Below are 23,774 nucleotides of genomic sequence, written 5' to 3' on the forward strand. Positions count from 1 at the left end.
ATGTGTTTATATTTAGATTGCCACCCAGGAGTTCCCTCCCATTGAACGGGCTTTAAATCCAATTAGATAGCTGTTGATTACCCCCAAGATAAAAGTGCCACTACTGCATCAATGTAGTTTGCTGTGCCTGTCATTTTTCATGGTTACTAGGCTTTAAACCTGGGTTGGTCCATTGATTGATTTTTCTCCCTTAGCAGCAAGCATAGTATCCTTCAGAACTATGAGACCTAGTCTTTATGGGGAAGACTTCAGCTCCATGCTCCAGATCCTGTGTCTGAAGTATGTTCTGTCTTCAGCAGTAGAGTCTTACCTTCAGGTTCTGGGAGGTAATCAAGGGCTGTGCCAATAGCCTGTGTCATTTTGGGAGTCTCTTGGATTACCCTGACTAACAACTTGAAGGGAGATTTCTCCTGTCTGGCACTGTGTTTCTTGTTATATAGCCTTCAGCCATACACATGCACTCATGTACAGATATCGTCTGTGGATTTTTCAAATAGTCTTCTAAACTAATACATTTCCTTCTGGTTTTTTATACCACCTAAGCATTATTTGTCTTTCGTCTCTCTGTACTTGTCTAACCCTCCCTCCCCAGTTAAAGTACCTTCAATTTTCCCAAGAAATGGTATATATTTTTAGAAGCCCACACCTCTGCTTTCACTGGGTCTTTCCTTATGAACCCCTCTATTAATCCTCATCGTTAAATAAATCTATTAAACTGCCCTAATTGAGCACCCAATTCTGTTTCACACAAAAAAGAGAGTAATAATTATGGGTGCCTCATTACATTATTTATCTGAGGTAAAATATTAGTGAAATCTAATTTTGTTTTATGTGTAGGAATGTTTTGCTTCTGTGTATGTAAGTTGTGCAGGGCTTGTGGAGGCCAGAAGAGGGCATTGGAGCCCCTGGAACTGGAGTTAATGGACAGCTGGCTGCTATGTGGGTGCTAGGAACCAAACCTGGGACCTTTGCTAGAGTAGCCAGTGCTCTTAACCTCTGAGCCACCACACCAGCTCCAGTGATCTTTTTTTTTTTTTTTGGCCTTTTTGAGACATGGTCTCAGTGTAGACCCAGCTGGCCTGGAACTCACAGAGATCCTCCTGCCTTTACCTCCTGTGTGCTAGGATTAAAGGTGTTCTTCCCCATGCCCATCTCCCAGTGATCTTTTACTATACAACAAATTATCATTAAATTTAGTGGTTTAAAAAGCAACAGTAGGGGTTGGAGAGGCAGCTCAGCAGTTAAGAATACTGATTGTTCTTGCAGAAGACTCGGTTCGAATCCCAGCACCCATATAGCAGCTAAACAACTGTCTGTAACTCCAGTGTTCCAGGGGATCCGACAGCCTAATCTGACCCCTGCGGGCATTGCACAACATGCGTGCACTTAACCTACACACAGGCATACACGCATACACACACAAAAAAATTTTTTTAAAAAGCTGGTGTGACTCTGCTAAAGCACTATGCCTTATATCCAGTACCACACACTTGAAAACATCTTTGCCTCACAGTTTCAGTGGGTCAGTAATTTCAAACAGGAAGAGAGCTTGTCCTTGCTTCATGTCTAGGTCTTTAACTGCACAACTCACAAGCTAGGGTGTGGAATCCTGAAAACTTTACTCATATGTCTGACAGCTGGCTGTGAGCTGTGGGCTAAGGTAGGGCTGTGAACACATCTATTCATGTATGCTCATGTGGTTTCCTCGAGTAGTCTGGCCTCTTTTAAAGTGGTGGCTTCTCCAGGGTAAGTAGAGAGAAAGACAGGGATAGACAGCTATCTGATACTTGGTTCTTGCGTATCACTGCAGTTTCACAGTTCTACCTTCAGGATCTCAGAATTCATTACTAGACTGTATTTTGCTATTCCTTTTTTTTTTTTTTTTTTTTTTCTCTTCAGGTTTTGACAAAACCAAACTTGAGTCAATGAAAAAATACCTTAAAGCTGTGAAATTGTTTCAAAATTACGAGAATTCTTCAAAACCTGAATACTCTCAGGTATGTGCCAGTGAGTTACCTAGCAGTAATTAGAAGTACAGATTCTTATGCCTGACCACACATATTTGAATCCTGGCTTTAAGGACTTATAACTGTGGGCAGTTTATTTAGCATTTCTGCTTATTTCCTTGCATCTGATGATAATATAATATCTACCTCTTAGAATTCTTAGATTAAATACAAATTTATAGAACAGTTCTAGTCATGGTAGAAGTATTTTGTTAATGAATGATAGAAATGTTACTAGTAACCCGTTATTTTGATTTTTTACAATGACATTTGCATAGATTCCTGTGGTGGTAAATTCTGAAACATTTTGTGAAGTCTAGATTTTTGGTTTATTTTTAACTGTGGGGGGGGGCTCAGGGGGCCATGAACCACATGCCCACAGAGGCCAGAAGAGAAAATTGGATCCCCTGGAACTGGAGTTAGGAGCAGTTGTAAATTGCCTAATGTGTTGGGAACCATACTCTGGTCCTCTGCAAAGCAGTATGTACTCTTAACCTCTTAGCTATCTCTCCAGTCCCAAAATCCAACTTTTTGAGTATTTAAAATATCAGCTAATCTATTTTTTTCTACTTTATGTGAGTACTGTAATATTTCCTCAACTTTCTATGAAGTCTGCATCAAGGTTATAGCTATTTTGTACAATTCTATTATTACATGGTTAAATGTTAAGTTTAAAGACATTTTACAGACTTGGAGAGACAGTTAAAGTCTTGGGCTCCCAACCATTAATTTATTTTTATTTTATGTGTATGAGTGTATTGTGTGTGGTTGTTAGCCACCACGTAGGTGCTGAGAACTGAGCCCTGATCTGCAAGAGCAGCTGAGCCATTTCTCCATATAGTTCTTATCTGTTAGATATTTATATTGCAATAGGTAGAATTCTCATGCAGGAAAGTTATTTCAATAAAATTCATTTCTAAAAGAAAATATCAAGGATCTGTAACAGTTTGATGGTACCATCATTTTGTATGGCTCCTCAGCTTTTGTGGGGAGAGGTTTTTTGGAAGGAGGGTGTTGAGACAGGGTCTCACTGTATCCCCAGCTGTCTGGAACTCACTATGTAGACCAGGCTAGCTGGTCTCCATTTCACAGGGACAAGCACAGCCTGCTTCCTCCTGGGAGCCACCATACCCAGCCATGTTCAGCTAAATTTTAGAGAAAAATCCTTCTTACCCAGCTTTTCTTTTCTTTTTCGCATCTATTTAATCTATTAATTTGAATACTAAATGTGTCTGTCTTTCCCCTAACTTAGAACACGTACAAGTTTCATAAGGGCAGGAAGTTTTTTTGGTATTACATTCCTAGCTTGTAGAACTGTGTATCTTGTGTCTGTGTTTGTGGTAAGGTCTCACTCTGTATAATAGACTGACTTAGAATTCACTATATTGCTCGGCTGGTTACATACTTGGAGAGTATAGTCTTCTTACTTCAGCCTCCTAAGAACTTTTTTTTTTTTTTGGTTTTTTTGAGTCAGGGGCTCCCTGTAGCTGGGTTCACTATGGAGACCAGGCTGTCCTCAGTCTCAAGAGATCTGCTTGCCTCTGGCTCCTGAGTGCTGGGGTTCATGCTTGGCTAGAATATTCTTAAAGGCAGAACAAAAGATTTAGAAATTGCATTTGCAATATTTTGGAAAAATCTTTGGTTGAACGTATCATTTCGAGCTCTTATGCTTCTGTTTTACCTAGTGCTTTGTCTTCATTACAGGCAGTGCACCATCAAGTCTGTTTTTATGTGATTCTGAGGATGAAACTCAGGGCTTCCTATATGTTAGATATGACATCCCATCAGCTGAGCTATATACCCAGCCCCTGTGACAGTATTTGTTTGTAGAGAACAAAAATCATTTAAGGAATCACAAATTTTACGAGTTGTGATAAAATAAATGAATGTACTCATTCTGCCTTAAAAAGTAGTTTTTGCATTGGATCTGTACTAGAAATTCTAATTTCTCTCTTCCTCTACCCTGTTTTCTTAGGTTATACAGATTAATCTGAATTCAATAGTTCCATCTGTCAGTGGTCCCAAAAGACCTCAGGATAGAGTTGCTGTGACTGATATGAAAAATGATTTTCAGGCTTGCTTAAATGAAAAGGTAAAATACTTTATTGGTGGGGGGTATTTTGTTTTGAGAGAGGTCTACCTGTTGCCCCAGCTGGCCTATGTAAATCAGGCTGGGTTCGATCCCCTAGAGAGCCACATCCTACATGTTGGGATTAAAGGCATATGCCACCACGCCCAGCCTTACTATGCATTTTTTTTTTTAATGCTTTTTAAAATTTTTAGTAACTACATGATTAGAAGCTTTTCACTACAGCTTTAACATATCCACTAACATACTCCAGAGCAACAGTACATCTCTTTCACAAATGGGTGCAAGTAGAAGGAACAGGGTTATAAGCTTGACCCAAAAACTCAGTCTGCTAATTTTTCATACATTAAACATACCAGGCTCCTGGTTTTCTCCTTCTGTCTGATATGCAAACAAGCCCTTTGGTAAGCTTATTCTCAGCTCCAATGTGAGGATTAGAGTTTGACTATGTCTGTTTAAATTAAATAAAAATCAAGTTAAAATGGAGTTTCTTAGTCACAGTAGTCTCATTTCAAGTGCTAGTGTGTTATGTCATAGAACTTGGGGCTGGAGAGATGGGATGGCTCAGTGATTAAGAGCACTGGCTACTCTTGCAGAGGTCCCAGGTTCAATTCTAAGCACCCACTTAGCAGCTAACAACCATCAGAAACTCCAGTTCCAGGGGATCTGACACTCATTTCTGGCCTCCACTGGCATAGCATAACATTGGTGCCCTTACAAATAGGCAGGCAATACACTCATACATATAAAATAGAAATAGTAAGATATTTTTCAGAAAGGAAAAAAAACAAAACCAAAAACCCAAACAGTCTGAACTTGTTACTATTAAATGATCCATTGTTGGGTGTCTTCTCTGTTTTTACCATTCTTTCTGGTACAAGTCTATAATATTTATATGCAAATTTTATAGGTTGGATTTAAAGGCTTTCAAGTTGCAGTTGAAAAACAGAATGATACTGTCTCTATTCATTATGAAGGAAGTGAATACAAGCTGTCCCATGGCTCTGTGGTCATTGCGGCAGTTATCAGCTGCACCAACAATTGCAATCCATCTGTCATGCTTGCTGCAGGTAGGTTGGTGTTTATGACCTTGTGTTCTCTCATCATAAATTATTGTTTGCCTTGCGTGAGACTGTAGTGTTAAATTGCTCTTAGTTTATTATGACTATGTAATTTATGATTTTAGTTAGTGATAGCTGTTATTCATATCCTTTTTTTCTGTTTGCATGATGCTATGGTATCAGCCTATGTCCTAATAATTTACAGCATAATGACAAGTATCTACTGCTACTTAAATTTTTTCTTTAATGACCTGGATCAGTAGAATAAAAGGGACAATAATAATGATAGGAATCATTGATGAATTTAGGCTTTTTTTAAATTTTTTAAAAAACTTTTTGTTATTTTATGTGTATGTATGTATTGCCTGCATGTAGGTAAGTGCACCCGTGTCATGCAATGCCTGTGGAGGTCAGAAGAGGCTGTTGGATCCCCTGGAACTGGAGTTACAGACAGTTGTGAGCTGCCATGTGGGTGCTGGGATTCGAACCCGGGTCTTCTGCAAAAACAACCAGTGTTCTTAACCACTGAACCATCTCTCTAGCCCCCATGAATTTCAGCTTTTACTCTGATCTAAATCGAAGTGCATATTGTTAAGCACACCCTTTCTTGCTTTTTTACTCTAATGTTGAAGGAGGGAAAGATACATTGCCATAAGTCATTGTTGATTGTGCAGGTCTTTTGGCTAAGAAGGCAGTTGAAGCTGGTCTACGCGTTAAACCTTATATAAGAACAAGTTTATCTCCAGGCAGTGGGATGGTTACACATTACCTCAGTTCAAGTGGAGTGTTACCATATCTTAGTAAGCTTGGGTAAGTGACATTTACCATTGTTTTTTATTCCCATACTGGTATTTATATTTAGCAGGTCCTAAAGGTGCTTGTTTTGAATCTGTCATGAACAAAGAAAAGATTAAAAAGGAAAAATATGCTGTCGTTCTACTTGCTACCTTACCCGTACCACCATCTCAGGCATTATCCCTTGCAGACAGTTTTGGGGCATATCTGATAAGCAAGGCTATGTATTGGCCAACACATGGTCTGTAGCTCAGGATACTTGGAGAGTTTAAAAAATGAGTAAGGGGCTGGGCGTTGTGGCGCACACCTGTAGTCCCAGCACTTGGGAGACAGAGGCAGGTGGATCTCTGTGAGTTCAAGGCCAGCCTGGTCCACATAGTGAGTTCCAGGACAGCTGAGGCTGCGGGGAGACCCTGTCTCAAAAAAGACCAAAAAAAAAAGAGTAAGGGCTGGATGTGGTTGCACATACCTTTGATCCCAGCACTTGGGAGGCAGAGGTAAGCAAGACCTGTGTCAAGGCCAGCCTGATCTACATAGTGAGCTCCAGGCCAACTGGGGCTACAGGGAGACCCTGTCTCAAAAAGACCAAAATGAATGAATGAATGAATGAATGAATGAGACCCTGTCTCAAAAAGACTAAAATAAATAAATGAATGAATGAATGAGACCCTGTCTCAAAAAGACTAAAATAAATAAATGAATGAATGAATGAGACTCTGTCTCAAAAAGACTAAAATAAATGAATGAATGAATGAACGAATGAACAAACGAACGAGTAAGAACAAGTAACAGTGTGAGTGGTACCAGGTAATACCTAATTTCTGTGAGCTATATGCAGTTCAGAAAAGAATAAAAGTTTCATTGATTTAATTGAACAGATTGTCTTAATTGAAGTTTTTGTTAGGTTCTGGGTCTATAATACACAGGTTAAATTATCTGTGAACCTTGATAGAAACTAGCTTTTACCTAATGTAGGAAGAAAAATATTAATTCCAGTTAATATTTTAGTGTTTAATTTTGAAACATTTATGTAAATTATTAACTCTTTTGAAAGTCTGAAAACTTTTAAGTTTCTTTTGGGACAGCAGCTGAAAGTAATAGAGGATTACGTTTGTAATCTTTTTTTTCATTCCCCTGGTCTTTTTGAGACAGGGTCTCCCCGTAGCCTCAGCTGGCCTAGGACTCATTGTGTAGACAAGCTGACCTTGAACTCACAGAAATCTGCCTGCCTCTGCCTCCCAGTGCTGGGATTAAAAGTGTATGCTACCACGCCTGGCCTCTAGTTTGCTTTCTTTTGCTGTGATGAACACCATGACCAAAAGCAACTCAGGAAGAAAGGGTTTATTTTAGCTATAGGTCACAGTCCACCTTTAAGGGAAGCCAGGGCAGGAGCTCAAGGCAAGAGCTTAGAGCAGAAGCCACGGAGGAGGCTTAGTGACTTGCTCAGCTATCTTATACAGCCCAGACCCACCTACCCAGGGATGGCACTACTGCACCAGGCCCTCCTGCATCAAATTAGCAATCAAGAAAATGCCCCACAGACATACCCACGGGCCAATCTGATGTACACACTTCCTCACTTGAGATTCCATCTTCATAGTTTTGTCTACGTTTGTTGTCAAGCTGACAAAGTGTAACCAGCCCAGTGCTTTATAGTTTAAATAAACCTTTTGGGTAGAAATATACGATTTTTAAAAAATATTTATTTTTCTGTGTATGAGTGTATTGTTGCAGTGTGTAAGTGCAGCCATGTTGTACAGTGCTTGAGGAGGTCAAAAGAGCGTTGAATCCCCTGGAACTGGAGTTAAAAATGGTTCCTAGTCACCATGTGGATGCTGGGAATCAAACCCGGGTCCTCTGCAAGAGCAGCCAGTGCTCTCAACCATTGAGTCATCTCCCCAGCCCCTCTAATATGATTTTTAAAAAGATGTTATGTATTATATTCCTAGTTAGTTGTATTAGCATAGCTTTGTGGTATGGTGGGATAGGTAGTACTTTTTTTTTTTTTGTCTTTTTGAGACAGGGTCTCCATGTAGCCCCAGCTGGCTTGAAACTCACTATGTAGACCAGGCTGGCCTTGAACTCAGAGATCTGTCTGCTTCTCCCTCCCAAGTGCTGGGACCAAAGGTGTGTGCCACCACACTCAGAGGTACTTTCAGTCTAGTACTGATGCTATAAATACATGGACTCTTCCCAAGATTTGCATTCAGCATATAGAGCATGCTGATGGTTTGAATGTTCAAAATGCTGTCATATTAATGTATTGATGGTCAATTCATGTGAACATTTTTTTAATAATGCAGTGATACAAGTTTGAGATAATACTTGTCCTTTATAAATGTGATTTCATTTTTTTTAATGCAGTTTTGAAGTAGTTGGCTATGGATGTTCAACATGTGTGGGAAATACAGCACCCTTATCAGAAGCAGTTTTGAATGCAGTAAAACAGGTAAAATAGATTAGCCGAACATCTAAGTAGGTGCTTGCTTTTTGTTTTGGAGAAAGTTTGTTGTTGTTTGGGTTTTTTGAGGCAAGGTCTCCTTAACAGTCCCAGCTGGCCTGGAACTTGCCATATACACAAGGCTGTCACAGAACTCTCAGAGATCTGCCAGCCTCTGTATCCCGAGTGCTGGGGTTAAAGGTGTGCACCTCCACATCCAGCTTAATGGGGTTGTTCTGTTGTTTTTTGGGGTTTTTTAGTCATTTTTGAGATAGACTGTTACTCTGTAGCCTCAGATGGTCTGAAATTCACTATATCGACCAGGCTAGCCTCACAGAGATCTGCCAGCTTTTGCCTCCTGAGTGGTAGGATTAAAGGCATGCGCCACCAAGGCCTCATGTTTTGTTTTTTAATACAGGTAGTTTAGCTGGTGTCGTGGGTGCATGCCTTAAACCCCAGCACTTGGGGGAAAGAGGCTGGCAGATCTCTGTGAGTTCCGGGGCAGCTTGGTCTACGTGGCAAGTTCTAGGCTAGCCGGGGTTACAGAGTGAGACCCTGCCTCAAAAAAAAAAAAAAAAAAAAAGATACTTTAATATCAACTTAAGCACCAGAAGAGAGAGAGATACTCCGAAGAAAGTGAGATACTCTCCAGGTCATGGGCACAGGCATGGGCTTCTCTGAGACAGTGAGCTGCCTCAACTTGTTTTTCTTAATTGCATCTCATTAGTAAATTATAGAAAATATAAATTGAACTGAATATTGATTTTTTACAGTTCTCAGACTTCTTGAGAAGAATATTTATGAATCTTAAAATGATATAAATTACTTCTAGATTTTGATATAAATCAAGGAACTTTTAGTTTATAGGATTTGTAGTTCAAGACTTTCCTTTTGTCTGCCTTTCAGAATTGTATTATTTCAGACAACTTATTTGTAATTGTCCAAGTGTCTAAGCTCTTGAATCAAGTGTAATTGTTTGTGTTTTCCCCCTTCAGGGTGACTTGATTACCTGTGGAGTTTTATCTGGAAACAAAAACTTTGAAGGTCGTCTTTGTGATTGTGTTCGTGCAAATTATCTTGCCTCTCCACCCTTAGTGGTAGCTTATGCCATAGCAGGCACAGTGAATATAGATTTCCAAACAGAGCCTTTAGGTGTGTTTTCCTATATATATATTTGTGTGTGTGTGTGTGTATATATGTGTATGTGTGTATACTTACCACACTTTTCCTCCTAGAGGAAATCCAAATTCTAGATTTGAAAGAGAACATGCAATATTTGATATTTTTGTGTACCATCCATTCTTTTGTTACCATTTTCTCATCATGTGAAGAATTTAAAATGTACATGTGATTAATTCTTTTTGTTGCTTAAACATGAAGCAGATCCTGTTGTTTTAAATCAGTTATTAGATTTTCTGTTTGTATAATATGTACTGACTACCATATTAAAATATTGACCAGGCATCGACCCTACTGGCAAGGAAATTTACCTGCATGACATTTGGCCTAGTCGAGAAGAAGTTCATCAGATAGAAGAAGAAAATGTTATATTATCCATGTTTAAAGCACTGAAAGAGAAGGTAGAGGTAAGAGTCTTACTGCAGTTTTAGTGGTTTTTAGTTGCGTTTTTTATTTTGAAGCAAGGTCCGTGTTAAACTGACTTGGTATTCACATTTTACAGACCTGACTAACCTGGATCTCAGCATTCTTCCTCAGCCTTCTGAGTACTGAGATTATAGGTGTGAGTCACCATACTAGCCTGTCAGTTTCTTCATTTAACAAAGTTGTAATGTTCTTTTACATGTCTCACTTTCAAAGTAGAATAAAAATTTTAATTACATTATTTTGAATATATAGTTTTTATGACAGGTTTTTATTTTATTTATTATTTTTATTTTATGTGTATGAGTGTTATTCCTGCATGTAGGTAAGTGCACCCATGTGGTGCAGTGCCCACAGAGGACAGAAGAGGCTGTTGGATCCCCTGGAAATGGAGTTACAGACAGTTGTTAGCTGCCATGTGGGTGCTGGGATTGAACCCAGGTCCTCTGCAAGAGCAGTCAGTGCTCTTAACCGCTGAGCCATCTCTCCAGCACCCCCTTTTTTAAAAATATTTTATTTTTTTTATTTTATGTGTATGAGTGTTATTCCTGCATGTAGGTAAGTGCACCCATGTGGTGCAGTGCCCACAGAGGACAGAAGAGGCTGTTGGATCCCCTGGAAATGGAGTTACAGACAGTTGTTAGCTGCCATGTGGGTGCTGGGATTTGAACCCAGGTCTTCTGCAAGAACAGTCAGTGTTCTTAACCGCCAAGCCATTTCTCCAGCCCCTATGACAGGTTTTATAACTGGTTTTTTTTTTTCCCAGTGAGCATAAAAATGAGTCTTTGACATTTTCTTATGTTTATATCATTGTTCTTTTCTCCTGTTTGCTCCTTTATCTCTTTGTCTTGTCCCTGCCCTCACCTCCTGCTGGTTTTCTTCCTCCCCTTGCCCAAATAGTACCTTCTGTTTTCATACGTATGTGTGTATCTATATGTATCCATGTATGTATATGTAAGCACACATACACTTGTTATTTTTGTTTAAACTTTTGTGTGTATGGGTGATGTGTGTGTGTGTGTGTGTGTGTGTATGAGTGTGAGCTCATGCCTGGCACAGTGTATGAGGAGATCAGAGGATAGCTTTGGGCATTGGTCTTCACCTTCTACCTTATTTAAAAAATATCTTCTGTTTGTAACTGCCTACACCAGGCTAGCTGACCTACAAAGCTTCTGAGGATTCTCCCGTCTTCTCCCATCCCATCTGTAAGCGTAATGGGATTGCATCCATGCACTACTAGGTCCTGCTTTTTATGTGTTCTGGGGATCCAAACTCAGAATCCCCATGGCAGGTGGTTTACCTACTAAGCTATCTCCCAGCCTCTTGCCTCTGTCTTCTTTCAGTGCTTCTAACATGCATAATATAACGTATTCTACTGTCTGATTAACTTCTCAGCTAGACCAAATGTCATGCATTTGTCACATACGTTTTTACTTACTTTCTAAAATCTAGGTTCCACATAGGGGAGGAAATATGCAATATTTGTATTTCTGAGTCTTACTTATTTCATTTAACATGGTGGTCTCTAATTCCACCTGTTTCTTGCAAGTATCACGCACACACCTTTAAATCTAGGTTCCACATATGAGAGCATGTCATATCTTTCTTTTTACTCTCAGAATCTCATTTATCCCTCCCCCTTAGGTCCCTTCCTTCCTCCACATATTCTTCTTTTTGCTTTTATATTGTATTAAAATCTAGATTCTGTGTATGAGAGAAAGCATCTGATAGTTATGCTTCAGAGTCTGGATTGTTTTGCTTAATATGATGATCTCTAGTCCATCCATTTTCCTGCAAATAGCATAAATTCATTGTTTTTAATGCCCAAATAAACAGTAGTATATATATAAATCACATTTTCTTAATCTGTTGTTGGGCATCTATATCTTGGTTCTGTATCTTGGCTGTTGTGCTTCAATAAACATGGATGTGCAAGCATCTCTTAAATGCATACTTTTTAATGTTACTTTGTTTCTAGAATTGCTGATTACAGAGAGAATAACCTAGACTATTAGGATTGATTTTATTTCCTTATTAAAATAACGTTTGTCTGTGACTGAATAGGTACCTCAGCAGTTGGTGCATTGGCTGCTCTTGCAAAGTACTTGAGTTCATTTCCTAACACCCACATGGTAGCTAAGGGTTGTTCAGTTCCGGGGGTGAGCCAGTGCCCTCTTTTGGCCCCCAAAGACATGGCATGACACAGGTGTATTTAAATCTATGTCATAAGCAGTACATTCACACATAAAGCAAAAACCGTGTTTATCATGTTTATCATTCCCATTCAAATAGTTCAAAATAAATAAAAGCAAACAGTGCTCTCTCATTCTCACCAGTTCCCGAGCCTGTGCTTTGCTTCTCTAGAACAGTGAACAGTGTCTCCTTTTAAGCAATACTTTTCAGAGATGTTTTTATGCACAGATAAGTAAATCCAAGCACACAAACTTTTACATTTCAAGCAGCATATACATTTCAGCACTTAGAATGATTGATGTCTTAGTGTGTGGCAGGTACTCTTTTTAGGTGTTTGGAATTCTCATGAGGAGAAATAATGAATTGTAAGAAAAATAATTTAAACTGGATATAGTGGTGCATGCCTTTAATCCCAGTGCTCAGGAGGTAGAGGCTAGCTGATCGCTGAATTTAAGGCCAGTCTGGTCTACGTAGTGAGTTCCAGGCCAGCTGGGGCTACAGTCAGACCCTGTCTCAAAAAAAGAGAAGGTTGCTCTTAATTTCTACACTTTGGCCATTTGTAACTTTTTGTGTTCCTGGCTCTGTCTGCATAATGCTGGTCCTCAGGCAGGACTCCTATATTAAACTATTCACTTACCCAGGGCTCAGACCATTGCGGAAAAGGTTGCAGAAAGAGTTTGATAGCCAGGGAGGAGATAAATGACCAAAGGGAAAGAGTTCTACAACTCCTGGGACCCTGCTCATTTGAACCTACAGCAATGGTCTCATAAGACCCATGCAGATTCGAGCAGACAGAAACCCAATATAAAACCAGGGAAATGGACAGCAGACCCCAATCTTAGCTGAAGAAATATTGACAACTGATTATTGCTGGGTGAGGAAGAGCTGATCTTCCTAAAGTGAGAGACTCTAGATAGGCTGACTAGACCTCAGTAGATGAACTTGCACTGAAGGGATGCTAACTTGATACAATAGGCCTTAACAAAAATGACAGAATGTATTACAGAATTCCGGTGTGGGGGGTGCTATGGAAGTATGCCAGTGGGGAAGAGGATATAAAGATTGAGATGCTCTGTATACAATACACAAACATTCAATAAAATAATGCAAATTTTTAAAAAAGAAGCTGGGTGTGGTGGTGCATGCATTTAATCCCAACACCTCATGAAGCAGAGGCAGGCGGATCTCTGTGAGACAGAGGCCAGCCTGACCTACGAAACTAGTTTCAGGCAGCTGGGGCTACAGAAAGACTCTGTATCAAAAAGATAAAAAAGAAGAAAATAATTAGGTAAATTGCACATTATGTTAAAAGTGTAATACCGATAGAGAAAAAGAAAGGATAAGAATCAGTTGTGCAAATCTTAGGTAGCAGATTAGTAGAGGGAGTTTTGTGGGGCTTTTTTTTGTTTTTGTTGTTGTTGTTTTGAGACAGTGATTCTGTAGACCAGACTGGGATTAAACTCACTATCCTGCCCCAGCCTTCTGAGTGCTGGAATGCACCACCATGCCCTGCTCAAATTGCAGTTTTACATAGGCTGGTTGAAAAGATGATATTTGGATGAGCTTTGTGTGTGCATGTGTACCTATGTGTGTCTTCGTGTGTATATACATGGGCAGGCATGTGTCAGAGGACAACCTTAGGTGTCCTTCAGGTACTGTGTTTTTTATTTTTGTGTTTTTTTTTTAATTTCATGTGTATAAGTATTGTCCTTCATGTGTTTATGTGTTTCACATGGATGCCTGGTGACTGCAGAGGCCAGAAGAGAGTGTTAGATTTCCTGGAACTGGACTTACAGATAGTTGTGCGCTACCATGTGGGTGCTGGGAACCGTATTCAGGTTTTCTTTTTTTTTTTTAATATTTTATTTATTATTTTTATTTTACGTGTATGCATGTTTTGCCTGCATGTAGGTAAGTGCACCTGTGTTGTACAATGCCCGCAGAGGACAGAAGAGGCTGTCAGATCCCCTGGAATTGGAGTTGGACAGTTGTTAGCTGCCATATGGGTGCTGGGATTCGAACCCAGGTCTTCTGCAAGAACAGCCAATGTTCTTAACCAGTGAGCCATCTCTCCAGCCCCAATTCAGGTTTTCTTTAAAACCAGCAGTGCCCCTTACTAAGAAACCATCTTTCCAGTCTTTTCTTCAGGATTTTGCGTGTGTAACATGGTCTCCCCTGTAGCCCATCTAGCCTGGAATGCACTTTGTAGACCAGGATGGCCTCCATCGCACAGAGATCTGCCTGCTTCTGCCTCCCGAATGCTGGGACTAAAGGTGTGTGTGCCACTAAGCCTGACTTGAACCTTTTCTGTTTTTAGAAAGGCCTCTCACTAGCTTGGGACCTACCAGGTTGGCCAAGCCGCCTGACCAGTGAGTCCCAGGCATCTCTACTCCTCAGTACTGTATTACAAAGGTGCTGCCAGCCTTGGCCCTTTTTTTTTTTTTAAAAAAAAAGTACATTTATTCAGCTATAATTTTAGAATTAAAATAACTGGTTGTTTGTTTTAAAAAACAAAAACAAAAAAACATAGATTCTAGGGGTGAACTCAGCAGGCGAACTTTGCCCACTGAGTCCTCCCCTTCCAGTCCCTTGAGCAGAGTTGAAGGAAAGGGGTGAGCTACCCACATGTCAACAAAGAACAGGACTTTCTGGGTAAGGGTCTGTGTGATGACCTCAAGGAAGAAACTTTAATGAGTATAGTATGACTAGAGCACAGTGAATGAGAAAGGTAGAGCCAGATCACTGAGGGGACTTCAGTCTGACCCTGAGTTAGGTCATGGGGAGCCATGGGAAGATTTTGAACGGAGGAGTTACCGTCTACATAAAAGGATCACTCTGACTGTGTTGAAGCTATTTTGAAAGGAGAGAGTTGGGTAAGGAAAGTAGAATCAGGAAGTCCAAATAAAGTAGTCCAAAGTGTACAAAGGTGTCAGTGAAATGGTGGATTGTGGTAGCAGAGGGAATGCTGAGAAATAGTGAAATTTTTGATACAAAGGCAGGATTTACAGGTAGTGGTGTGGGACAAATACATTGGGGGAAAAAGCAGAGGTTTTCCCTTGTGATAATATTCCTAAAGATTGATGGCATACCTTAAATCTTTTCTGATACACACACAAACATACATACATACACACATACAATGTTTTTCCAAGTTCTTTAGTTTGGAGGGGGAAGGGCACTATAAAATCTTTATGTTCAGTTTACACTGAAACAACACTCAGAAGAGTTCCTGAAAATTTCGTGAGCTGAAAAGTTTTTTTGTTTGTTTGTTTTTTGCTTTTTTTGTTTTTGTCCTTTTGAAACAGGGTTTCCCTGTAGCCCCAGCTGGCCTGGAACTCACTATGTAGACCATGCTGGCCTCGAACTCACAGAGATCCACCTGCCTCTGCCTCGAAGTGCTGGGACTGCAGGCATGTGCCACCACGCCCAGCTGAGCTGAAAGTTTTTAATCAGAACTCTTCATTCTGTCAAAAAATACCATGGTTTTCCTAAAGAATGAGACTTTTTTACTTTTCAGTCTGATGAAAGTATTATTTTCTGATTCTTTTCTTTATTTTGATCCATCCTATCAAAAACCACATTCACAGATGGGAAATAAACGATGGAATTCCTTAGAAGCACCAGACTCAGTATTGTTTCCATGGGACTTAAAGTCTACGTATATCAGATGTCCTTCATTTTTTGACAAACTTGTAAGTACTAGTTTACTGTTTTACCTTTTAAGATTGTTATACATTAAAAGACCTTGGTAAGAATTGAGTGCTTTGAATTTTTACCTTTTAGACCAAAGAGCCAACTGCACTCCAGCCTATCGAGAATGCCCACGTTTTACTATATTTGGGAGACTCTGTCACAACAGATCATATATCACCTGCTGGAAGTATTGCTAGGAGTAGTGCTGCTGCTAAGTATTTGACAAACAGAGGGTATGTATGTGTACATGGATTGAGGGTGGTTTTGTTTTCGTTCTTTCTCAGTTCTCAAGATACTTTTCTATTGTCATGTTCCTGTATCCAGTTAGTACTTGCTATTTTAGACATTTCATTTTTATTTTAATTTTATTTTTTTGTCTTTTTGAGACAGGATCTCCCTCTAGCCCCTGGAACTCACTATGTAGACCAGGCTGGCCTCGAACTCACAAAGATCCACTTGCCTCTGCCTCCAAAGTACTGGGATCAAAGGCGTGCAGCACCATGCCCGATAGACATCTCATTTTTAGTGCATTTGTCTCAAGCAGTCACTGATGGGCACCTGTTGACTCTCATTTCTTAATAACTTTAGAAATTGACATTACTAATGAAATTGAGTCTTTATTAAAACAGCTTTAAGTAAGTAAATAAGGCCTTCATACGAACTTCAAAGAAACAACTAATTGGAAATAAGATTTTTCTTTGTTGGTGTTGCTTTGCTGAAAAGTAAGCTTTGTTTGACCCACCAGTTGGATCCTGATCATTTGGTTCTTGCCATCTTCCCATCTATTAAAGTATAATAAATATGGGTTTTATGGCACTGTAAAATGTTCACCAATGAGGTTATGACTGATGTGTGATCAGTATGAGAGATGACTTCTGGATTTTAAGCCTAAAATTTTTTTTTTAATATTTTATTATTTTATGTGTATGAGTGTATTGCCTGCTTGTATGTGAGTGCACCCATGTCGTGCAATGCCATGGAGGTCAGAAGAGGGCTTCGGATTCCCCTGGAACTGGATGGTCTGTAGCCACCATGTGGGTGCTGGGAATTGAACCCGGGTTTTCTGCAAGAGCAGTCAGTGCTCTTAACCTCTGAGCCATCTCTCCAGCCCACAGAATCTAGATTTTTACCATCCACTGCCCCACAGTCTGCTGAAGTTGTGGTCTTAGGGCCCAGGCTACCCCAGCACACAGCAGTGAGGGTATTTTAATTAATTTATTTATTTTTATTTTATGTGTATGAGTGTATTTCCTGCATGGCTGTGAGTGCACGCATGTCCTGCAGTGCTGCTGCAGAGATCAGAAGAAGGCATCAGATTCCCACGGAACTGGAGTTAAGGATGGGTCGTAGCTTCCATGTGGGTGCTGGGAATTGATCCTGGGTCCTCTGCAAGAGCAGTCAGCGCTCTTAACCTCTGAGTCATCAGCGCTGAAATTTACTCATTTTTAAGTGTTTGTTTATTACTTTTATTTTATGTGTATGAGTGTATTGTCTGCTTGTGTATAAGTGCACCCATGTCATACAGTGCCAGAGAAGGTTAGAAGAATTTGTTGGGTCCCCTGGAACTGGAGTTACGGGTGCTTGTTAGCCTCCATGCGGGGGGCTGGAAATCATACCTGGATCCTCTGTAAAAGCAGTCTTAACCACTTGAGCCATCCATCTCTCCAGCCCCAAGGGGATAGAAGTTTAAAACTAGAAAGATATGACTTCATTTCTGGATGATTAATACTATAGAGATGATTCTCTTACTGAAGAACTGTTTGGTGTCCAGAAGTTAACTTACAGTTCTGATTAGCTTTTGGATGTTTATCTGATGCTTGAACAGTCCAATGATGAGATTTTTTTTCATTGAAATGTTTTATAAAATTTCAGAGCTATACAGCTTGATTTGACATAAAAACATTTTATTGCATTTATTTTGCATGCACTGGTACAAGGAGTGGGAGCTTCTGAGGATAGAACTCAGGTCATCAAAGTTGGTGGCAAGTGCCTTTCCCCATCAAGCTATCTTTCTTGGTGTTTTTTGGTTATGATTTCTATCTTGGTCATAAGTGTAATGATGTATCTTCCTCAAAGAAAACCAGTCACCACTTCTTTTAAGTACACAGCTTTTATATTGTTATGATTTCTTGAGCACATTTAATCTAATAGTTCTTACCATTTAAAATTATCTAAAAATATGAACACCTGGCTGCGTGGTGGCGGACGCCTTTAATCCCGGCACTTCAGAGGCAGAGGCAGGCAGATCTTTGTGAGTTCAAGGCCAGCCTGGTCTACATAGTGAGTTCCAGGACAGCTGATGCTACAAGGAGACCCTGTCCCCCCCAAAAAAAACCACCTGTCCTTACACTATTCTCTCCTGAAGTAAGTTTTAAAGTGTACAAATTTAGAGTATTAATGTTTCTCTATAAAATATCAAATTAGAGCTTGATAAAAATTGGTTGTTGGTTTTTAAGATATTTTTGTTCAGTAGTTTCTTGCCACTTAAAAAAAAGGCTGGAGACCAAAAAAAGTAAAAAAAAAAAAAAAGCCAGACATGGTTGTACATGCCTTTAATCCCAGCACTTTGGAGGCAGAGCCTGGTGGATCACTGAGTTCAAGGACATTGTGGTCTACCTATCAAGCTCCAGGCTAGTTGGGGCTACCCTGTCTCAGAAGACTGAAGGGAAAAAAAAAAAAAGTTGGGTGTATAGCTACTCAGGAGACTGAGGCAGGAATATTGCAAGTTTGAGGCTAGTAGATTATATATACCTAAAACCTAGTTAATCTAATGAGGGTAATTAAATTAAAAATATAATATAGCTGCCAGGCGTGGTGGCACACACCTTTAATCCCAGCACTTGGGGGCAGAGGCAGGCAGATCTCTGTGAGTTCAGGGCCAGCCTGGTCTACATAGTGAGTTCCAGGACAGCTGGGGCTACAGGGAGACTTTGTCTCCAAAAGACCAAAAAAAAAAAACACCACAAAAAAAAAAAACCATAATACAGCTAAGTAGGGTGGCACGCACCACTAATCCCAGCACTCAGGAGGCAGAAACCTGCTATAGATCAGACATTTCACTGTTGTAAGTTTTTTTTTTTTTACCAGCTTAAGACCTTCCATACTTTGGGACGAGAGGGGAACTTTCAACAACTTTTAAAATTCAGTAACATGGGGCTGGAGAGATGGCTCAGCAGTTAAGAGCACTGACTGCTCTTGCAGATGACCTGGGTTCGATTCCCAGCATCCACATAATGGCTACGAGCCCTCCTTAATTCCAGTTCCAGGGGAATCCAAAGCCCTCTTCTGACCTCTGCGGCATTGCAGGACATGGGCGTACTCACATACGTGCAAGCAATACACTCATACACATAAAATAAAAATAATAAATAAAATATATTTTTTTAAAAATTCAGTAACACCGGGCGTGGTGGTGCACGCCTTTAATCCCAGCACTGGGGAGGCAGAGGCAGGTGGTTCTCTGAGTTCAAGGCCACCCTGGTCTACATAGTGAGTTCTAGGACAGCTGTGGCTACAGGGAGACCCTGTCTCAAAAAGACCAAAAAAAAAAAAAATTCAATAACGTGATTATTTTCCATCTGGAATGAAAACTCTTTCACTTTCTCGTAGCCTTACCCCTCGTGAGTTCAACTCTTATGGAGCCCGAAGAGGTAATGATGCTGTGATGACAAGAGGCACATTTGCAAACATCAAGCTTTTTAATAAGTTTATTGGGAAGCCTGCTCCCAAAACAATTCATTTTCCATCAGGACAGACGGTAAGAGTGTACCCAAAGTACTTAGGCTATTACTCGATAAACATTTGTATTAAAGATTTTTGTGTCTATTTAAATCTACAGCTAGATGTATTTGAAGCTGCAGAATTGTACCAGAAAGAAGGTATCCCACTGATGATTTTAGCAGGAAAGAAATATGGTTCAGGAAATTCAAGAGACTGGGCTGCCAAAGGACCCTTTTTGCTGGTATTGGTGCTTAAAATTTATATTCTTAAGCTTAAACAATTTTTAAAATTCTCTTTTGTCAGTAACATTTTCGAAGTATATTTTGCTTATTTGGATTTTTATGATGATTTAAATCTCATTTATGGGTTTCTTTTCAGTGATACTAGATACTGTTTTATATTTTTAGTTTCATTTCGCCACTCTGAATTTGATTAAATCTCAGTCCTTTTTTACATATGGAGTCTATATGGGATTGATAAAGGAAAAGGAGGATTCTGTCTTAGACTGTTATGTGATACCTGTCATTTTCATTTAATTCTTTTTGTTGTTGTTTATTTTGTGTGTATGTGTATTGCCTGCATGCATGTAAGTGTACCCATGTTGTACAATGCCCGTGGAGGTCAGAAGAGGATGTTGGATCCCTTGGAACTGGAGTTACAGACAGTTGTTAGCCACCATGTAGATGCTAACCTAGGTCCTCTGCAAGAGCTGCTAGTGCTCAACCTCTGAGCCATCTCTCTAGTCCTTCGTTTAATTTTTTTTTTTTTTTTTTTTTTTTTTTTTTTTCACTAGGTTGTAGCCCCATGGCCTGGAACTCACTATGTAGACCAGGCTGGCCTTGAACTCATACAGATCCGCCTGCCTCTGCCTCCCAAGTGCTGGGATTAAAGGCATGCACCACCATGCCCAGCTTAATTTTTTACTGAATTAAAAGACTCAGGTAGTGGACTAAATTTGATACACATACCCCATAAGAGATAAATACACCTGGCTATCTGCCAGAAGGTATTTCTCTTTAGAGTATTGGGCAGTCTAGAGACAGTCCATAACGTGTGCTTCCATTTTGTATTCACAGTGCTTCTCACAGTTGGATCTGTGAGCATGCTCTTCAAAGCACAGCTCTCCTACCCCGTTGCACAAACTTGATTTTTTGGGAATCTTCAGTTTCTCTTTTTTTGTCTTTTTGAAGCACGGTCTCCCTGTAGCCCAGCTGTCCTGGAACTCACTATGTAGACCAGGCTGGCCTTGAACTCACAGAGATCTGCTTGCCTCTGCCTCCCAAGTGCTGGGACTACAGGCATGCGCCACCACGCCCGCCTTCAGTCTCTTTTTTAAAAATGTCAATACTTTGAGGAATTACAGAAGTAAACCAGATTGACCAGATTGTTTTAATGTCCTGAAATCAAAAGTCATCCTTAGTTAGGTATTTGAAAACTGATTACAGGTCTGGGTGTGGACTAGGTTTTGTTCTTCTGTGGCCTTACTGTAGATGATTAGGTGATCAATCAGCTATCTCTCTCATTCAAAAACCTGCCTGTTGTTGTCTGTTCATATTTTCTCTGAGGCCATTCAGTTTCTTCAAGGACAGTGACTTATTTAGGATGCACAGGTTAACTTTCTCACAGATTTACAGTCTGACATTCTCAGGTCAGCCACCCCCATGCCCAGTGTTCTTGATCAGGGGAGATGGCCTCCCAGGGGGTGAAAATTGACTTTAAAAAAAAAAAGGACACTTGGGGCTACAGGGAGACCCTGTCTCAAAAAGACCCAAAAAGAACATACATAAATACACAGTACATTTGTGCAATTAGAATTTTGGAGGGAGAAAGCAGGTGAGGAAGACATGATTTAAGGGTAAAATGTCTTTAAAAGCTTCTTAGAGAGACAACATCATTTTTCAAAGTGAAGAAACCAGGTATAACACCTCTAGCTCATTTTCTGAAGAGAAGCTTTTACTGGAGAGTAGGGCTGGAGCTAGAGGCCAGCTGCTGCCTATTAATAAATATTCCCAGTGTTCTAGGACCTCATACCTCTGGCTCTCAAAGCATTTTCTGAATTTTCTATTGCAGATTGACTCAGACCTTACTGATGATACCATGTTTCAGTTTACCATTCTGTAGTTTCAGTGTGTCTCTAAATCAATTACTTATTCCTTTTTTCTAGACATCATACAGAATTATCTTCTCCTAGTCTCTTCGTTGCTGTGGGTTCATTTCTTTGTTTCTTTTGGGGAGGGGGCTCTTTTTGAGACCGGGTCTCCCTGTAGCCTCAGCTGGCCTTGAATATCTACCTGCCTCTGCCTCTCAAGTTCCCAAGTGCTGGGATTAAAGGTGTGTGCCACCATACCAGCCACTTCTTTGTTTCTTCAAGTAATTTGAAGAACATGTATGTTAGACCCACCCTATTTAAGCAGAAGTCCTCCTGAGCTCTGTTTACATCAAAGTGACTACCCCCATTTATAAAGCACTTAATGTGTGGTAGGTACTGGTAATGTTAATTCTGGAGCTAAAACATTCTAGGAACTTATTTAAAACAGAAGAGCAATCTGTAAAAGGCTTTTCTAAATACCTTGATACAACATTGACTCAATAATAGGATATTCCATCAAGTGTTTACAGGAAGTCCAGAGCAGATATTTTTTTCCCTTTAAAATTCTCACTATAAGGTAAGCATGGACCTTGGAGGCAGAAAGCAGGAAGATTATTTTAAGTTTAGGCCACTTGGGCTACATATCAAGATCTTGTCTTTAAAAAAAATAATAAGCGGGGGCTGGAGAGATGGCTCAGTGGTTAAGAATACTGGTTGTTCTTGCAGAAGACCCGGGTTCGAATCCCAGTATCCACATGGCAGCTAACAACTGTCCGTGACTCCAGTTCCAGGGAATCCGACAGCCTCTTCTGACCTCCCCGGGCATTGCACGACATGGGTGCACTTAACCTACATGCAGACAATACACGCATACACATATATAAATATAAATAAATAAATAGGGGCTGGAGAGATGGCTCAGCGGTTAAGAGCACTGACTGCTCTTGGAGAGGACCTGGGTTCAATTCCCAGCACCAATATGGCGGCTACGAACCGTCCTCAACTCCAGTTCCAGGGAAATCCGAAGCCCCCTTCTGACCTCTGTGGCATTGCACGACACGGGTGCACTCAGATACACGCAGGCAATACACTCATACACATAAAATAATAATAAATAAAATATTTTAAAATAAAGTAACAAAAAAATCCTCAATATTTCAACTTTCAGGAGTGATAAAAGGAAATAAAATACATGTTTGTTACAGGGTGTGAAAGCTGTTTTGGCTGAAAGTTATGAAAAAATACATAAAGATCATTTGATTGGAATTGGCATAGCTCCACTTCAGTTCCTTCCAGGAGAAAATGCGGATTCCTTGGGTCTCTCTGGCAGGGAAGTATTTTCTTTAATATTTCCCGAAGAACTCTCTCCAGGAATTACATTAAATATTAAGGTATTTTTTAAATTCTCAAATACATAATTGTGTACTCAAATGGATGTTTGTAAATTGAAAATTAAATTATATACTAATGCAAGTGCATGTAAGTTGAGATAGGGTCTCCCTGTAGCTTCATCTGTCCTGAACTCACTGTGTAGACCAGGCTGGCCTTGAACTCACAGAGATCCTCCTGCCTCTGTGTCCCGAGTACTGGGATTAAAGGTGTGTGCCACCATGCCCAGCATTAATTTGTTTTAGTACAGCTCATTGGGGAAAAGTAGAAAGAACTGGTTGCTTAGTCCAGAAAAGAGTCCTGTGTGGCAGGGACTTTTTGACTTCTAGTTACATATGCCAGTTTTTCAGTTTTCTCTTTTGATTAAATATTAACCCAGGCAGTACACTGCAAGGTGAAGCAAAAGTTGAGCATTCAATGTTATAAAGTGTAACCTTATAACTAAGTGGAGGAGGGGGGAAGCCACAGATACTGTGTGTAATAAATACTTGCTGAAATAAGTGAATAGTGAGAGTCAGAATCTAAATCATTTGCTTTAATCTTTTGGGTAGTTTGATACTTGTTTAGAAATAGAGATTTCTGTCTTTCTACTTAGCTTAGCCCATGTTTTCAAGTAGCAGAAGAGTTTTATGTAATCAAAACTTAGGAAAATATCAGGGCATGATGGCATATGCCTTTAATCCCAGGACCTTGGAGG

At 40.0% G+C, this 23,774-nt stretch overlaps 1 protein-coding gene across 1 annotated transcript in view; it reads left to right on the plus strand.

The window, feature by feature from the left end:
* The window catches only part of Ireb2 (iron responsive element binding protein 2), a 56,257-nt gene that overhangs the window by 29,011 nt on the left and 3,472 nt on the right, over nucleotides 1-23,774 (plus strand). Inside the window, exons 10-21 of the mRNA XM_008823410.3 lie at nucleotides 1,900-1,997; nucleotides 3,982-4,098; nucleotides 5,006-5,165; nucleotides 5,831-5,966; nucleotides 8,316-8,400; nucleotides 9,387-9,543; nucleotides 9,853-9,977; nucleotides 15,774-15,878; nucleotides 15,970-16,112; nucleotides 19,489-19,636; nucleotides 19,718-19,840; nucleotides 22,894-23,079. Coding sequence (XP_008821632.1) covers nucleotides 1,900-1,997; nucleotides 3,982-4,098; nucleotides 5,006-5,165; nucleotides 5,831-5,966; nucleotides 8,316-8,400; nucleotides 9,387-9,543; nucleotides 9,853-9,977; nucleotides 15,774-15,878; nucleotides 15,970-16,112; nucleotides 19,489-19,636; nucleotides 19,718-19,840; nucleotides 22,894-23,079 — 1,583 coding nt within the window. The remainder of the gene's footprint in view (nucleotides 1-1,899; nucleotides 1,998-3,981; nucleotides 4,099-5,005; nucleotides 5,166-5,830; nucleotides 5,967-8,315; nucleotides 8,401-9,386; nucleotides 9,544-9,852; nucleotides 9,978-15,773; nucleotides 15,879-15,969; nucleotides 16,113-19,488; nucleotides 19,637-19,717; nucleotides 19,841-22,893; nucleotides 23,080-23,774) is intronic.

This window comes from Nannospalax galili, unplaced genomic scaffold, assembly GCF_000622305.1.
Source record: "Nannospalax galili isolate Female #2095 unplaced genomic scaffold, S.galili_v1.0 scaffold28, whole genome shotgun sequence".
Taxonomy (NCBI): Eukaryota; Metazoa; Chordata; class Mammalia; order Rodentia; family Spalacidae; genus Nannospalax; species Nannospalax galili.